Genomic DNA, 18,531 nt, shown 5'->3' on the forward strand with positions numbered 1-18,531 from the left:
TAGCTGTGAGTTTCATACATGAAAATATGCTGTAATGGCTGTATAAAACTTGAGAATATGCTGTAATAGCTGTGAATATGAAGCATGAAAATATGCTATAATAGCTGTGAATACAAAGAATGAAAATATGTTGTAATAGCTGTGAATATGAAGCATGAAAATATGCTGTAATAGCTGTGAGTATGAAGCTTGAAAATATGCTGTAATAGCTGTGAGTATGAAGCATGAAAATATGCTGTAATAGCTGTGAGTATGAAGCATGAAAATATGCTGTAATAGCTGTGAGTATGAAGCATGATAATATGCTATAATAGCTGTGAATATGAAACATGAAAATATGCTGTAATAGCTATGGGTATGAAGCATGAAAATATGTTGTAATAGCTGTATGAAGCATGAAAATATGCTGTAATACCTGTGAGTATGAATCATGAAAATATGCTGTAATAGCTGTGAGTATGAAACATGAATTTCACCTCTTTTCACATGGCCACATACGCATTGAGCTATTATAAACAGTACTACTGGTTTTTCCACACTGGCTGCATATTAGTTAAATCTTAAATTTACTAAACAAAACTCTGTCAGGAATATTTTAAAAGTATTTATTAACTCAGATACTATTGACAAGTAAATCTATCATTTCATCAGGTAATCAGAATTTGAATTTATCAAATATGCACATAGTTTTAGGCATTGGCCTGTCCATGCATTTATTGTAGATGTCAGTCTATCAATCCATCTCCTTTCCTTTGTCAATCTCTGTCCTTCCATTATAACTTTGGGGATGTAGAATAGTCTCTGAGACTCCTCAAGGAGTATTTCCCAACAGGTTTGTGAATGTTGAATAGACTAGATATCAACTCCTGCATGTGTTCTTCATGATGGGTTTGGGAATGTAGAATAGACTCTATGTAGAATCCTGCAGGAGTTTTTCCCAATGGGGTTTGGGAATGTTGAATAGACTTGACATAGACTCCTGCATGTGTTCTTCCATGATGGGTTTGGGAATGTCAATAGACCTTATGTAGACTCCAGCTTGTGTTCTTCCCTGATGGGCTTGGAGATGTAGAATAGACTCAATAGACTCAGTGTAGACTCCTACATGACTATTGTGTTCTTTCCTGATGGGTTTGGGGATGTAGAGTAGACTTTATGTAAACTTCTTCATGGTTCTTCCGTGATGGGTTTGGGAATTTAGAATAGGCTCAGTGTAGACTCCTGCATGTGTTCTTCCCTGATGGGTTTGGAAATGTAGAACATACTTTATGTGGACTCCTGCATGTGTTCTTTCCTGATTGGTTTAGGAATATAGAACATACTTTATGTTAACTCCTGCATGTGTTCTTTCCTGATTGGTTTAGGAATGTAGAACATACTTTATGTGGACTCCTGCATGTGTTCTTTCCTGATGGCTTTGGGGATTTCGAATAGATTCTGTGTGGATTCCCGCATTTGTTCTTCCTTGACGGGTTTGGAGATGTAGAATAGAAGCAGTGAATGTGACTTCCAGTATCTCCAGTTTTGAAGCAATTTTTCACTTTCATTCCACATGCTAGGGTAACATTCAGACAATTTAGTTAATTCTACAAAAAATTATGTAACTTATATTTAATCGGTAAATAAAAGCGTTGTTTAAAATGGTGCATACAACAATTTTGTAAAATCCAGTGAATTTATTTAGTTTTTTGAAATTATCATACCAGTCACTTTCGCAACATTTCATCCACATATTCCAACAGCTATGCTATGTTATGCTGAGTATATCGCACAACAAAACTGATCAGCCAGACCAAACATTAATATACCACTTCATAGAGAACCGGCTTTATTCATAGATCCATCCGATCGAGTCGAACTGGATTTATTGTACCACCACTTTTAACTGCATATCTTACTGACAAATATGATGCATGTTGATGACACAACATCAAAATTGCCATATGGAATGCTCTGGACACAAGTTGTACAAATAGTGTACAATCCCCAGGCAAATGCAAACGGATGAAATGGAAATGCTTGAATAATGTGGTCTGATAATGGAATGGACCAAATTCAGCTTTAAGGCAACTATAGAACAAATCTGTCATACCCTGCCTCCATCTGAATGTCCACCTCAACCTACTATAATTCCCTTCCTACATAGTCAAGTCCTCTGGATGTAGACGATGACGAAGATGATCCATCATTGAGAACTTTGCCTCAGTCATCAAAAGTTGCAGAAACCACATAGCATCTATCAGAAAATGTATGCAACCCTCGGTTACCACGCTACCGGAAATCAAGGAAAAAGTCTGGAGAAATGAAAATGGAGTTTGTTGCTGAATTCACATGACTATTGGACTTCCGATGTCGTTGTTTGAGATTTGTGAAGTCATGTGACTAGTAATGCAAATGGCAAGTACAGGGTCAGGTTTAGTTTATGACGTTTTGTCTAGTCTTTCAGTGGATTAAAGACATAATGTTTATAATACTTGCCATTTCTGAGAAAATAGATCAGTTTCCTATCGATTTCATGCAGGTATGAGTCGATATAACATAATCTTAAATTTACTAGGCCAACTGGTAAGCAACTACTATATGTCGCTATGCATGGTGGCGGTATATTCCAAATTTCCTATATGCAATTGCAATGACCCCACATCCCAACTTGAATGTCCAAATATGAAAAATGAGGTGGGAATATAGGGAGGAAACCTGGATTAGAAAATGGACTGCTATTCGTTTTGAGCCAAATTTGTAGTCCAAACTGTTGAATCTCAGAGCTGAAATTAGAGATTGTTGTCCCTTGTATTATATATTAAAAAACTATATGAGACCTTGTATCAATAGAGGCTTGGGGTCTGGTTTAATGAATTACAAGAAGACAAGTTGTTTTTACAGAAAATTCAGTCCTTGTTTATACAACAGTATATAATTTTGAAGGTCTTTAGTCAGCATTTAAATAAACCCATTCGAAAATATTTTTTAAATGATCTATTTTCAACCAGCTTGTCTTAAGGAGATTAGGTTGTTTGAAAAATCTAGTTTGGGATTTTATTGGCACAGATAAATTTAGGGTTATAACTCTTTTTGTTACAAGACAAGATTTTAATTATTTGCTTTTATTGTTTTTTTATACTGTAATAGGAAATGTTTACTTTTTATAAGATATATATATATTTTGTGGCTTTGTACATGATCATCTTTTCTGCTTAGATGTTTTGGAGAGTCTTGAAAGAGAAACATATTTTACAATCTAAGATGTTCTTTACTTCCATTCAGTAATGGTCATATGTAAACCTTTAAAAAATTAATTTCATCCTGGAAAACCCCAGGAAATTAACTGGAAATTTATCTTTAGAAAAGCTTGGGAACCATGAACCCTGGTAATGAAAGTCTTTTCCATGAGTTAGTTGCCAGCTAGCTTTTTCAGTGACACCTCCAAGCTAATGAATAATGTTATATCAGCTTCCTCACTAATTCACCTACAGTCCTTGACAATTTTTCACCTTGCTGAGGTTGGAAGTGACCATGCCTGGTATTTGGTGAGCCACGTCAGCAAGGTTGTCAAATGGGTTTCTCATCACACCATGGCTAACACCCTGATGGCCTCTTGCAATGTGGAGTTAGATGATTTGTACTGTTCCTCTCTAAAGTCCCTTCCAGACTCTCCCAGTTGGATCTCTGGAATTGAAGAGGTTAGAAAGCAGGTGACACAAGAGTTCCTCTCTAAAGTCCCTTCCAAACTCTCCCAGTTGGATCTCCAGAATTGAAGAGGTCAGAAAGCAGGTGGCACAAGAGTTGCCACTACATCTGTCAGCACAAGCTTCCTTATCCAGTTGTCCTGCTTCAGGATGGTTCCATAGAATGGACAGTCATCTGCAGGAATACAATAGAAGCAATTCCCAAAGGCGACAGAAAGTTGAACAGTCTTGAAGCAAAGGTACTTCCCATTCCCGACAGACTGGCAACACCATAAATCGTATTTTCTGGTTGTGGGTTTTTAAGGAGTAATCATGCTGTGAGCCACTTCCTGTCTTGCCACTCAAGAAGGAAGCTTTTGATATTGTAATGTTCTGATCAAAATGTCCCATGAAAGATTGCCATTGAGATAGAAGGGCCATTGGAAAAGGATGCATGTAAAGGCAGCCTAACAGTAATAAAAATGCCACTGCATTGAATAAGAGTTGAAAAAACTCCCTTGATAAGCAATTGGTTTGAATTTCTCTGCAGTGCATCAACGGATGGCTCTTCACATCAGCCTCCTGGAAATGAATGCCATTCTCAATGCACCCAACAACTGGGTAGAATACTTGCTCATACATATGGTCCTAATACTGGCTGAGACTTGGTACTTGAACAGGGATGAGCAAAATCACCCGACCTTTTGTGCCATTGTATATAATCATCATCAGTAGTGTTCCAAATATGAGATAAATATTCAGGTTTAGCACATAACAGGACAGTCCAACATTTTAGCCAACTCATTGTCAAGGAAAGGACAACTAGTTCACCCAGTGGTCTCTCCATCCTATCACAATTAGTTGAGGTTGCACCCAAGGGGCCGACCAGTGATCTGTCTTTTCACTATGAGGTGTAACAAAAAATCATCAATCTGGTTTGCAAGCAATCCCATAAGGGTGGACATACTACAGAAGAAGATAAACCATAAAGTGGGCAGTAGACTTTGTATGAAAGAGATATACTCCAGACTGTTTCTTGTGATGAAGTCCAATGGCAGATTGAAACCTGTGATTGACTTTAGCTGGCTCAACCAATTCATGTTGTCCCTGTATTTAAGATGGAGATGGCAAAGTATGTCAGTCTTTCAGTGCAATGCAATGACTACACTATCAGCTTTGACCAGTCTGGTGCATATTTTCACCTTCCAATCCATATGTTTTTGATAAGATATCTTTGCTTCATGTATCAATTCAGTGTTCTTTCATTCAGCCCCAACCTAAGCCCTTGAACCTTCACAATAAACAAGAGAAGGTGCAATCTCTTTGTTCAGAATGACCTCCACATTATTGGCTGCATACCTGAATAACATCTTTTAAAAACATTGGGAAAGTTTAGTTTTGGTTCAAGATTTGAAGAACTTTCTTATCCTTGTGCACAGTCTAGGGGATATTAATAATAAATGTCTAAAAATTGGACAGTATGCCTTCTCAACATTTTGTCCATCTCATTATGGAATTTTTTATAAACCTCAGTCTTCTACATCTCCCTTCTAAATGCTTTGAAAACAAAGTTCATGCACTGTAGAGAAATTCAAACAAATTGCTTATCAAAGGAGTTCTTTTTAACTCTTATTCAATATATATATATATATATATATATATATATATATATATAGTTAATGCTGTCTGGCTTTTCTGCGCATCTAAGGTTTCCATCACCAATATTGGCACAAAACGAATGCCGAATTCGGCTGATTGATTAAAATAAAATACTGCAATGCATGCCATTTGAAAAGTGGCAATTGCCAGAATATTCTGTTCAAAACTACACTAATTTTGGACACAATTGAGACTACCCCTACAGGGATGGTCCTGGCTTTTAAAAAGCTGTCGCCAAAAAAATCGCCAACCTCAATATTTTGTCGCCAATTTTCAAAAAGTGTCGCCAAAAAAAGTAGTGTACATTTTTCCAAGTGTTAATTTAGTCTATTAATGTAACAGGCAATGAAAATTACAAAAGATGGATTAGTTAATACTTTAATTACAAGAAGCATTAACAAAATGTTACAAAGTGTTACATGAAGATCCGTCGCGATTTTAGGGCTGCCCACTTGTTGAATGCAGTTTCAAAGTCTAATTTTTCACATCTGTACATGCTGATTCTCATTAAATTCTCGAGAGATGAGATGCAGAGCTTATTTCTGATGTCAGTTTTTATGAAGTTCATCTTACTGAATCCACGTTCACAGTGTACAGTGCTGACAGGTGACACCAGTAGTCTCTCAGCAGCCCCCCTCCCCCCTTTATGGCTAGCTTCACAATGCTTGTAGCGAATTGCTTCCTAAATCCCAAGAATGATCACTGAATGCTGTATAAATTTTCTCGACAAGAAAAATAGGATCTCCATTCCCACGAATGAAACTTACACGAGTCAACACCTGGCAATATTGGACCGTATATATAAGCATAAATTCACACCCAACTTAGGGATTCTTTCACTCCTGTATTTTGAGAAATAAATAATTATTATTAATTATGCAAAACTGTTTTTTTTTTATTTGCTATTTCTTGTTGCGGAGTTTAAGTCTCTGCAGCCGTAACACAGGACTGATGGCAAAAGGAAAAAATCAATGAGTAAAATGCTGCACTGGCGACAGATGTAATTGTGATTTAGATTGTTTCCATTTGCTTTGTATTTATACACAGTTGTCGGTACTTCAAAGCTTATCAGTTTTCTATGAAGGTTCAGCAAAACTATTGTATTGGTATATGTATAAAAAAAAACAGAAGGATTATCCATTCAATTAATTGTATCTGTTCTATTCGCGTCTTCAGAAGTCGGTCAGTTGTAGGTATAGTGCGGTAGCATGATTGACTGTATCGCAGCATACAGTACTCAGCCCAGATGTCAGCATAAGCAGATTATGATGTAACAATGCACTGTAAAGATGGGGTTGTCAATAAGAACAAAGGATTGTTTGTGTAACAGATTGATACCAATGCATTGCTTAGTCAAGTTTGTGGCTTCCTTTCGTTCTGCCTTTTAATTTATCCAGTCCAAATCCATGATTGTATGTACAAATTAAATAACCAAAAAGTATGTCGCCAAAAAAATCGCCAGATGGGATATTTTTGTCGCCAATAAGGAAAAAAAATCGCAATTTGCGACATTGGCGAAGCCCAGGACGATCCCTGTCCCTATGATTTCATGAATCATGATATGTTTTCCTATTCTGCGCATGGCTTTGAAAAGATGTAATGTTTTTGCATTGGGCTATGGAAATGAAATGCATTACTCTGGGCTCTTCCTGATAGCAATTCAGCCAAAGAACTAGTTCAGACTTATAACTGGTTTTAATAAATTCACTGTAACAATGCCATAAATGGCAAGAGATATTAAGCAAACTAAGCCGTTCATGTGAAAAACTTAAAGTTCGACATTTTATAAAAAATAAGTTATTATTTTGAAGAGAAACAACAATGAATATGATGTAATCTGTTTACCTGTCTTGTTTATGGGAAGAAAATTACTAAAGAATTCAGAAACAGACTATACACACAGGAATGTCTTGACAATTTCATTCAAGAGGAAAGTTGACAAGTTGGTTAGCAGACAATAATGTAGGTGTGGGACAAATTTTTGCAAAATTAGAAATCTTGATTAAGATGCAGTAAAGGTAAACATTTCAGTCTTTTAAATAATGTATTTTTTTTTATGATTCTAAAAGATAAATATTAAATAGTTTTTTCCTTGGTTACAAATTGAAGAAGGCCCTGGAGAGGTCTTCATGTTGGTATTTAGAAATCACATTTTCCTATGCATTTAGAATAGAAATGTGGGATATTTTTGTACACTTTTTGAATATCACTTTCCTAAATTAAAGAACGATAGTGCTTTCTTGATACATATTAGATTTTCGACCAAAAATAATACATGATCAATGTGTATGGAAATAATGTTGCACTGAATTACATTATCTGCAGAATAGGCAGACATGGTGGTAGCTATATATATATATATATATATATATATATATATATATATACACACAGAAAGATGTTTATCCATCTTTTTGGGAGGGCTGGATTCAGAGGTAGCAAAGAAAGTTATCCTAAGGTAATGTGATGAGGAAAGCAATATAACACAAACATAATTACCCAGACAGAAATACATATAATTAAAGTAGGAATGTGTGTGATTTGGAATTTTAACGTGTCTTAACAATTTTTCAGTCATATTGCTACAATGTCTGCAGTGTGGTAGTTTATAGTGATGTCTAGCACCTTAGTATAATGCCTACAGACATGTAGCATGATGTCCCACCCAGTCACATTATCCTCACACCTGGCCAACCAGTCATAGCACTAACTCTTAATGATGAGCGCAAAGTGAGAAGCTGTTTGTACCATTTTTATAAGTCTTTGGTATGACTCAGCTGGGGTTTGAACCCATGACTTCCCACATGTGAGGCGGATGCTCTAACCACTTTAAGCCACCATGCTCAGATCAAGGAAGTAGTTATAATGGTATCATGGAACAGTTCTTCCTATAGATACTGTTATCATATCATATAGCATGCAGAAGGGAAAAACAAATGTTTTGTCTGTAGTGGAGGGTTGTGTTTGGGAGGTAGCAAGGGTTATATTTGAAATGTAACTGTGATAGGTAAGTATTTTTGGATGAATATTATTTACAGCAAAACATTTCTTATTACATGCAGTAAATCATTACAGTTCAGTATGTTAACAGTAGTAAATCTTTGTACAATTAAAATCTTAACTTTAAAATGTTTACTTTCTAACACATCTGCTACTTTCAGCATATTTGCAATATTAAGATTTTGTGAATTTTGTGATTCATTTAATGTGCACAAAATTATTGCATTGTATTTTGCATCATTACCATATATAGACCTGAATTTAGTGCATTTGTGTAATTTGAATAATTGTATACTTGTGAAGTATTTACGATTTAAAGTGATCTTTTCATTTCTAATTACAGGATGAATTAGCACATATTAACAATTACTTGAATCTTGGAAATGTTGTACCTGGAGGTAAGTTCAGTACACTATTTGACAAAAATATTTTAATTGATCACTAATCAATACACATTGTAAGAAATATGACATGGCTTATAGCTTTCTGATGTATCATTGGATACATTTTATTGCAGAACTTGTTTTATAAATGTCATATAAAATGAGAATACATGACTATACTATATGATATACTGAGAGTAGAGACATTAATGGGTTTGTAGATTAGCTCCAAATGATAAACTTTGGTTTGAAATAAATACCAGTTGTTAAAGACCAATATAATGATCTTTTATTTTGAAAGACTACATGTTTAAATTTGTTTGAAAGGATTTATCTTCGAATAGTTTCTCGCAGTTTTTCCTTTGTATTTTTAAACTTTTAACCAGCATGATATAGCCATGTGCTAATTTGCCACATATATACATACATATGCATACTAAAAATTCTGATAAGTGAGGAAACATTGCATCTGTTATACAGGTATGTTTTTCTTTATACATTTCACCTCTTACAATTTTAAAATTGCATCTCTATTCCAATAACTATATATTTACTTACTAATTTGATCCCATGTTTAATTGTCAATTAAATTTCAGGCTATGATCCTCAGCAAATGTTTAAATGTAGAGGTACCTTTGTGGGCCATCAGGTGAGTATTACCAGTTCTCTGTTAGGCTGCCAGTAGGATTTATACATTATAGAGGGGCTTTCATGTACTGTGACCAAAATTCCTTTATATGTGGCATTAGGGAAATAGCATGCCACCTAAAGCAGACAGCTAATCAAAATGGCTGTTCCATAAACTTGATAAGTGAACTTGAAATATCCAAAGTACACTAACTTTAGCAGTTTTTAAAATAGGGAAAATGAACTTTGCCAGAGTAGACAGTACTGAAATAAATGAAATATTAAGTAAACCGTATGGGCTATTTGTTTTTTTCTTCCAATTTATCTCTGAAGTCTAAAAAAGAAAATGACCAGCTAGACCTGTCAGTCTTTGAAAGGTGCGCATCTGAAATAAGGCCCAGCTGTATAGTTTTTTATAATCCAACTTATGCCCAATAATCATATCAAAAGAGAGGGAACTGAATTTTTTTAATAATGCCTGTCATATACAACCTCTGTCTTTTTTAAATAGACAGTATAACCAGTGACAAAAGCCAAGAAAATTATTTTTTTTTAAAGAATTAATCCCTGTGCAAAGTTAAATGCTTAGAGTGGAACCATTGTGCCCTTTATGTCTTATACGTTTTTCACCTCTGATATGTATTAGTGTGTTGTGTCCATTGCACCTTCTAATGGAAAACATATGGAAATCCCTTTGAAATGTCCTCATTAATGCTTCTCTTTCCTTACTCTCTGGAAGAAATTTCCAGCTGTAGCATGTCTGTTTTATCATACTGTATGAAATATTAAATATAAAATATCTGTGCATACAAGATGTTTCACACAGAAAACATGTACCATGAATTCAGTTTTTTAAAATATATATCAGCTTCCATGGTTTTCACAAAAATGTCATTTTTGTCTTAACATAAATGTATGGATTACAGAAGGAGTCTTGTTGTTTACATGTTGATGTTTATCTATTTTTGTAAATTTGATTCAAACTATAGGTGGCAAAGGGAAGTAATGGGCAAGAGCTATTGCCCTTTGTCTGTTTTATAGACAGAAGGCTTTTCGTCACTGGGAGGACTGGATTCGGGAGGTAGTAGGGCTTGTATTCCTAATGTTAATAGGATTGGGTAATTATTCTTGGATAAACATAATTTACTCAAAATTTGCTTTTAGTTTTGATCAAGGTTGTTTAGTTAGAAAATATGTACTTAGAATTGAAAATTATGAAAATTATTCTTTGTGATGCATATATATGACTGCAATATTCAGATATTACTAGGAAAATTTAGTCACTTAAATGAGGTGAAAACAAACCGTCTATGTCATGCTTTGCAACAGCTAAACTGAACATTTTCATATTTTTTAGGGTCCAGTGTGGTGTCTCTGTGTATTTGGTGACTACCTTTTTAGTGGATCCTCAGACAAAACAATAAAGGTAAGGGGAACTGTACAAAATTGTTCTCACCCCTTTCAGATTTAAGAGACATTGTTTTAATACTATCAGTAAACAAAGTTGACTTTGGGTCCTTTTTATTCCTGTGAGATTGCTGTAATTTTCTTGCAGTAATAAACAGACTATCTGTAGTTATTTATATCTGTTTCTTATTCTTTTCTGTCGAAAATAAAGAATTCAAACTTTATTGAGTTCTCACTGTCTCATGATTTACAGTGTTGGCACCCATGTTCTTACCTGCCCCTGGTGTAGAGTACATAGTTTTATTTTTAGTATTTGGCCCACTATATCAATTCTGTGAATAATTTTCTTGTGTTACATAACATAAGGTCATTTGTGTAATTTTTGCAGACATTTGTGTTTGTTATTAGCATCCTTTTCATAGTAAATTTATGCAATGCTTGACTGACTTCACCTGTATATCATATTGTTTTGTTATTCTTGATTACAACTCTTGTTATGTACATTTAACTTGTGTGATTGACCTTGTCCATAAATTAGGGTAGCAGTTTGGGCCTACCTGGCAAATGTTATTTTTTAAAATCATGTTTACATGGGTTTGAGTTCAGGATACAGCCTTGATTCTGACCTTAGAAAATTCTATAAATGAATTTTATTTTTTATTTACAATTTGAGGTAATTTTCCATTAAGAGTCTTTTTCACAAAAGGTTAGTTTAATGTCAGGCAGGGATGAATATAATGTTGCTTTCATCAGAATTATTTATTCCTATTTTACTATCTGTCTAGTGGAATCAGTTTTTGGACATGTTCAGTTATAATTTGAGAGGATTTATTTATTTAAATTATTCATTGGAATTACAGAGTACTTAACATTATTTTGGGATTATTGTGAATTCATTCGAGGACATTTTTGATTATGTCATTGTGATACATCAAGACTGTTGGTACATCAGCACATTTAAGTCTACTGACGCACATTTGACTTTATTTAAAACACCACTGGAATTTGTTAGAAACACTATACTTTTGGGCTTGATATAAAACTTTTGGGATTATTTGGGATTTAATTCACAATACTGTTAGTTTCTTTTAAATTTTCACTTTGTATTATTCCTGGGAAGTAAATTATTTGTTGAATTTTACTAAACTTGATGGATTATTTATTTTTCTGTTACTTATTTTAAGACCATAGATTCCTGAGAATGTCAAGACAATGGGCATGTGCATGTGGTGCAGACATTTTGAGCTGGTGAAAGATGATCAGGTTACATGTCTGAAGAGAGCAAGATGCCATTTACATCCTGCAAATTTTGTGCATGATCGACAGGAAATATATGGGCAACCATCTTTGTCAACAGTTTGACTTTGCTGGCCAAAAGAGCTCTTGCCCCACCCTTGCCTCCTCAGTCACAACTGATCTTTTTGGCATTACCTATCAGACCAATTCCAACTAAGCATGGCAACACTTTTGGACTAGCAATGTCATTAGATGTTTGTTTGACTACTGTTAATATAGGCTTCATTTTGGCCTCAGTTGATAAATGGATGGACCTGATACAGTGATCTAATATCCCATGCTCCCTCCCAGCACTATGAAACTGACACTGGCATTGACAGGAGTATGGCTTTAATTGACTTTGCCATCAGTGGTCAGTCAGCTAATGGTCAGTACTGACACCATCACACTTTCAAATAATGCTTGAAAGGAGCAGTTACAGAGATTCATTATCCTGTATTCCATCCTGGCACCACAACACTGGCCCCAGCATTGAAGAACTGATGATCTGAATCCAGTTTAATGTCATGTTGAACCCATGACAGCTTACTACAATGATGGAACCATGTTGGTATGGTGCCGTTACAGACCTATGTACACCTATTATGGAGTTATGTCATCCTGGTGCCATTATGGATCCATGTCAGTCCATTGTCATTACAGAGTCATGTGAGCCATGTGCCATGGTGTAGCCATGTTTGACTGGTGCTCTCATTATGAAACCATGTCAGTCCAGTGTCATTACAGAACCATGTGCCATGGTGTACCCATGTTTGACTGGTGCTCTCATTATGAAACCATGTCAGTCCAGTGTCTTTACAGAACCATGTGAGCCATGTGCCGTGGTGTACCCATGTTTGACTGGTGTTCTCATTATGAAACCATGTCAGTCCAGTGTCATTACAGAGCCATGTGAGCCATGTGCTGTGGTGTACCCATGTTTGACTGGTGTTCTCATTATGAAACCATGTCAGTCCAGTGTCGTTACAGAGCCATGTGTCATGATGTACCCATGTTTGACTGGTGTTCTCATTATAAAACCATGACAGTTTAGTGTCATTACAGAGCCATGTGCCATGGTGTACCAATGTTTGACTGGTGCTCTCATTATGAAACCATGACAGTCCAGTGTCATTACAGAGCCATGTGAGCCATGTGCCATGGTGTAGCCATGTTTGACTGGTGTTCTCATTCTGAAACCATGTCAGTCCAGTGTCATTACAGAGAAATATGCCGTGGTGTACCCATGTTTGACTGGTGCTCTCATTATGAAACCATGTCAGTCCAGTGTCATTACAGAGCCATGTGAGCCATGTGCCGTGGTGTACCCATGTTTTACTGGTGCTCTCATTATGAAACCATGACCGTCCAGTGTCATTACAGAGCCATGTGCCATGGTGTACCTATGTTTGACTGGTGTATTATTATGAAACCATGTCAGTCCAGTGTCATTACAGTGCCATGTGAGCCATGTGCCATGGTGTACCCATGTTTGACTGGTGCTTTCATTATGAAAACCATGCCAGTCCAGTGTCATTACAGAGCCATGTGCTGTGGTGTACCAATGTTTGACTGGTGGTCTCATTATGAAACCATGTCAGTCCAGTGTCATTACAGAGACATGTGAGCCATGTACCATGGTGTCTGGTGTCATTTTAGATCCATATTGGCCATGTGCTATTGCAGATACATGTACATGTCAGCACACTGCCATCGCAGATCTATTTTGGGCTGGGTCTGTTATTGATCCATGCTGGACCTGTGCCATTATAGACACATCTGAGCCCAGTACCATTACGGATTCATGTTGGCCATAGTCAATATCGATTCCAACGTGACTGATGCTACATTAAGGCATCACAAGACCAGCACTTCTATTGAAGAATAAATGGCCTCTATCCACTATAGTACCACGACAAACCCATGTTAGCTCGCTGCCATGTTGGACCCATGTTAACCCAGTGCCATGATGGACCCACGTTGATTAATCTCCATTAAACAATGATGTCAGACCATTGCCATTATGGAGCCTTGTTGTTCAGGTGCCATTACAGACCTATGTTGTTTTAGTGCCATTTTGGATCTTTGATGGTCTCATGCCATTATGGACCCATATCAATCTACTTCCATTGTGTCAGTCTAAAGCCATTATGGATTTATGTCACCTGGCAGCCATTACGGATCCATGCCAGCCCTGTACCATTATGGATTCATATATGCCTGGTGCCAGTATGGATTCACATTGGACAGTTCCATTATATTCTATCTTGGCATACCATCCTGTCACCAGCTATGGTGACTATCCAGTTCCAGATGATTGGTATCAATCTGAGACCATTGACAGTTCATACAGGGAACATTAGAAAGCTCCAGCACTGGCCTTGGCTCTGTCACAGATTACCAGTCATTTATCAGTCACAACAATTAAAGTATCTCAGTATGGCTGGACTCCCTGTCCAGTTCTCTTTCCATTTCTGTAGGTTTTGCCAGCTTTGTCAATTGTATCATAGAGGGCATCTGCATCACACCATTTTTGATTGATCACAGAGTCAATCTCCATCACAACTGAAATCAGTTATAGTGATCTTCAAGTCCTGGATGTGGAGATATAATGTAATCAATTCTGTAATCAGTTATGATGATTGGTTTTTCAGTTTCAAGTTCCAGCACAAACTCTGTCCCAGACACCAAAACTTTTGGAGCTCACCTGGCTCATTTTATGACTGGTCCAAGCTAATCCCTTATTTAGCCTGTGTAAGTATTGTGACTGGTACCCCAGACAGTTCCTGTACCAGTCCAATGACCATCTTGACAGGGTACTGGCTATGGTGACACCCTCAGACACCTAGTACCAGCTGGGATCCTTACACTGAATGTCTGGAAATAATTATGTCTACGCATAGATTCTCAGCATTTGTTTTTTACTCACTTTGTTTTGCTTGGTCCATCATTGCACGGACCAACTTAATGACATACTTGTAGCTTCAAAAAGACACCTCAGGATCCATGTGTTAATGGTCCTGTTCTTTTGCAGTAGAATCATCCTGCATTTTTGATCAAGCATGTTACAAGCGTCAGACAATAACATGTAAACCTCCAGTTGCAGCTATAGAAAAGAGACATTGTGGGTCTGGGACTGTTGACAGAACTGCCTAGGCAAGAAGGCCCAACACTTGAAAAGCATATGAAAGGAAGTGGAATGTTTTCTCCAGGTGATGCGAGCAGAAACAGATCACTCCATTGATACCACAAATAACTAATTTTTTTCTTTGCATACTTTTGGACAGGAAGTTAGTAACCGTCATGGTAAAAGGTGATGACTTAGCACTTTTGTTTGAACAACACGCTTGGGAGAGCAGGATTTACAAGGGAGTGGTTGTACACAAAAGTATTGCGATCTGGCAAGGATTATCAAAGAAACATAATTTACTTCCAAAATTATGTTCTCAAAGAAGCATATTAAAGATTAATAGATTAGAGGACAAGTTTTAAAATGCATCACAAAAGTCTATGCTAAAAAGTGATCTGTACCATATTTGCAGAACTCTGCAGATTCAGTGTGGAGACTCAAAATGGCCCTTTTCAAGTCTTTGTTAACATGTTAGAGAATAAGCTATACACATTTGACAGATTAGTATCAAAAGGTATTGCTACTTTTACATCTCTTGTCTTTCAGTTTGTTTATTGTACGCTATACAAATTTTGAGTTGAGTGTGCACTCATGTTGAAGAGTTTCGTAAATATAGGGACAGATCATTGTTGCAATTAAAAGACCATGAAAATCTAATAATTATTTGTTCCCTATTTGTTTATCTTTATGCTTCATTTCCTTATATTCTCTCTCTCTGTGTCTCTCTCTATGTATGTATATATATATAAGCATACATACACACTGTATAACTGTATCCTGACAGTGGTAAATTAGAGATATTGCTGCGCTGAGTTTCATGCCAGCAAGTGACGGTCATTGTGCATTTGAAGATTTGGTCAAGGCTTGTCCAGAAGAAATGACACCACTCATGGACTTTTGGGAGGATATTTACATCGGACATCGGAGAATAAATTGTAGAGCTGGTCCTTTCTGCACCACTGAGATGTGGAATGTGCATGGTCACATAGGTGATAGTCTACTATGTACAAACAACTCAAAAGAAAGTTGGCATGGGGCATTTCAACAAACCGTTGTTTGCAATCACTTTTCCCTTATTTAAGTTGATCAAGAATTTCCACCTAGAGCAAGACCATGATGAAATAGAAAATGAATGCCATTGTCCAGAATCCATCAGCCAGAAGCTTCCAAAAAGAAAGATGTTCAACTGAACAAAATATTGCAAGCTATCATGCCACTTATGGAATAATTCTATTTGATGGATTATCTAAGTGGGATTGGACATAATTTGGCTATATAACTTCATGATTGATCACTGAGGCATGTTATTTTCATTTTCTAAAGTGTTTTCTGATCTGATATTTGTGAAATATTTTATATTTTTAAATTAGATTGTAAATTAAAATACATCTTTAACTTTTTAAATGTTATCTTCTATATAATATGCTTTTTGTCCTCTTGCTATTTCATTGGCATTCTTTTGCCATGCATTCTTTCTTTTGGTCACGAATATATATGCATATTTTTTTTATTATCAGGTCTGGGACACAGGGAGTACGTATAAGTGCCTAAAAACTCTGGAAGGTCACTCTGGAATTGTATTAGCACTATGTACTTATGGTAATAAATTATACAGTGGATCTCAAGACTGTAATATTATAGTAAGTATCATCCCAACTGCATGCAAGACAACATTATTTTTTCTCTGCTTATAGTTATTGTGTTGATTTTGACACAGTATTTCCATGTATCACCACATATTTCTTACATTGTTTTAAGTTAAAAGTCAGTGTGGTATTGCTTTGCGTGCACCTTTCCTTTCTTATTTAACCAGAGCCATAATGAGACAGATTATTTTCAGATTCATTAAAATCTCCATCATAAATTAATAATTAACATATTTTTATCATTTAATAAATTTACCTAGTATTCTTGAAAAGCCCTTTTCTTGCCTATAGCCTCAATAGCTGAATAGAATGGAGTCATGAACACAAATCTTGGAAATCACGGCACTTAAAAATATTGAAGTATTACATTAATTGGATACTTTAATTTTTCAAATCAATATTTAGAATTTACGAAGAAAAAATGTTTTTGTACATATCATACACTCATGCTAGCTATTAAAAGACCATTGCCAATTTACATTCAGAAGCTGCAGAATCATTAGTTGTCTCCCTTGATAGCTAAAATTGTTTTCTGTTAGGGCTGTTCCAGTAAAACATGTATCCCCCCGGGGACGGCACTTCAAAATAACTTCTATAGGAGGTTGTGTTTTGAACTCTTTTGATTCTGACAGTGGAAGGTTGGTTAGGAAAAGCACTTCTGTTGTGGATTGTGCTAACAGAATGAGAAATCGCTGGTGGAATTTCAGAAAGAAGAAGAAAGAAAAAAGAATATATATTTAAAATCACATCTACCCCCCTCCTAGCGGTCTAACATGAATAAAACATTGGGTCAGAAAATGATGCCAGTACACGCGAGTGCACGTAATTTGTACGAATTCGTGTACTTTTAAAGCAGTGATACGTGTTTGGCAAATTATGTCAATGCCGCAAATATAAAAAAAATGTGCTTTGCGCAGTATGCAATTTTTATTAAACTTTTAACTTTAACTTTAAAAGTGCATTTCGCAACGTAATTCGCGCTGCTGCAACTTTCTTACAGCGCTTGATGCGACATCCAGATATCTGGATACTTCGGTTTGACATGAATGGCTGTTGAACTAAATTTGATTCGTTAATTGATCCTTCAACATGCATTTTATGGAGCTTTAGCCTTACTTTCATCGTGGAAGTTTTACAAATGCGTGTTTCCAATAAGGGCCACACAGGAAACCAAAATGGTTGAATCACAACACGGTTTGTCTTCAGACGTTTTCAGTCGGCAAATACTGGCTGGTGATAGCTATGATGACAATGAATTTCATGTATATCGGTCTGTTGGACATTGGAAAATGTCACTGGAAATACCAGTGTGTGATTTTGAGCCCAAAATTGATGTTGATTGCGAGTCCGATGTACGTGTTGGATGGACAATATGCCGGTTATATTTATTAAATATACCCATGTCTAAACAAGCAGACTATGGGAATGTTAGACTTAAAAACCTAATACAGCATTATGGAAGAGATAAATCTGGCATAAGAGGCAGCAAAACACTGATTCAACGAAGTGAATCTTTGGCAGGGTTCATGTTAGTGAAAACTGACAGAGGTCTCGGAAATGCTTATAATCACGCGTATTTGGACGGCAATTTTTATTTTTATTTAGGTGGGCGGTAAAATTCAAAGACTTGCCAGTCCTGCTTCAGTCACCTGCATAGTGGGAAAATGTGTTGATCAGTTAGCTGTGATGATATTTACAATGACAGAATTTAGTGGTTGAAAGCCCCCCCACCGGTCATC

The 18,531-nt window shown here is 36.2% G+C and overlaps 1 protein-coding gene across 3 annotated transcripts in view; it reads left to right on the forward strand.

Moving 5' to 3' along the window:
• The window catches only part of LOC149806222 (E3 ubiquitin-protein ligase TRAF7-like), a 176,259-nt gene that overhangs the window by 96,508 nt on the left and 61,220 nt on the right, over window positions 1-18,531 (forward strand). For all 3 annotated transcript variants that reach the window (XR_016419876.1, XM_089951173.1, XM_089951174.1), the window contains 4 exons: window positions 8,668-8,722; window positions 9,304-9,356; window positions 10,692-10,760; window positions 16,664-16,786. Coding sequence is in view for 2 of the 3 variants with exons in the window: in XM_089951173.1 (XP_089807299.1) it covers window positions 8,668-8,722; window positions 9,304-9,356; window positions 10,692-10,760; window positions 16,664-16,786 (300 nt within the window). In the remaining variant the exon portion in view is untranslated. The remainder of the gene's footprint in view (window positions 1-8,667; window positions 8,723-9,303; window positions 9,357-10,691; window positions 10,761-16,663; window positions 16,787-18,531) is intronic.

This window comes from Sinohyriopsis cumingii, chromosome 2 (genome assembly GCF_028554795.1).
Source record: "Sinohyriopsis cumingii isolate HCF-2022 chromosome 2, ASM2855479v2, whole genome shotgun sequence".
Taxonomy (NCBI): domain Eukaryota; kingdom Metazoa; phylum Mollusca; class Bivalvia; order Unionida; family Unionidae; genus Sinohyriopsis; species Sinohyriopsis cumingii.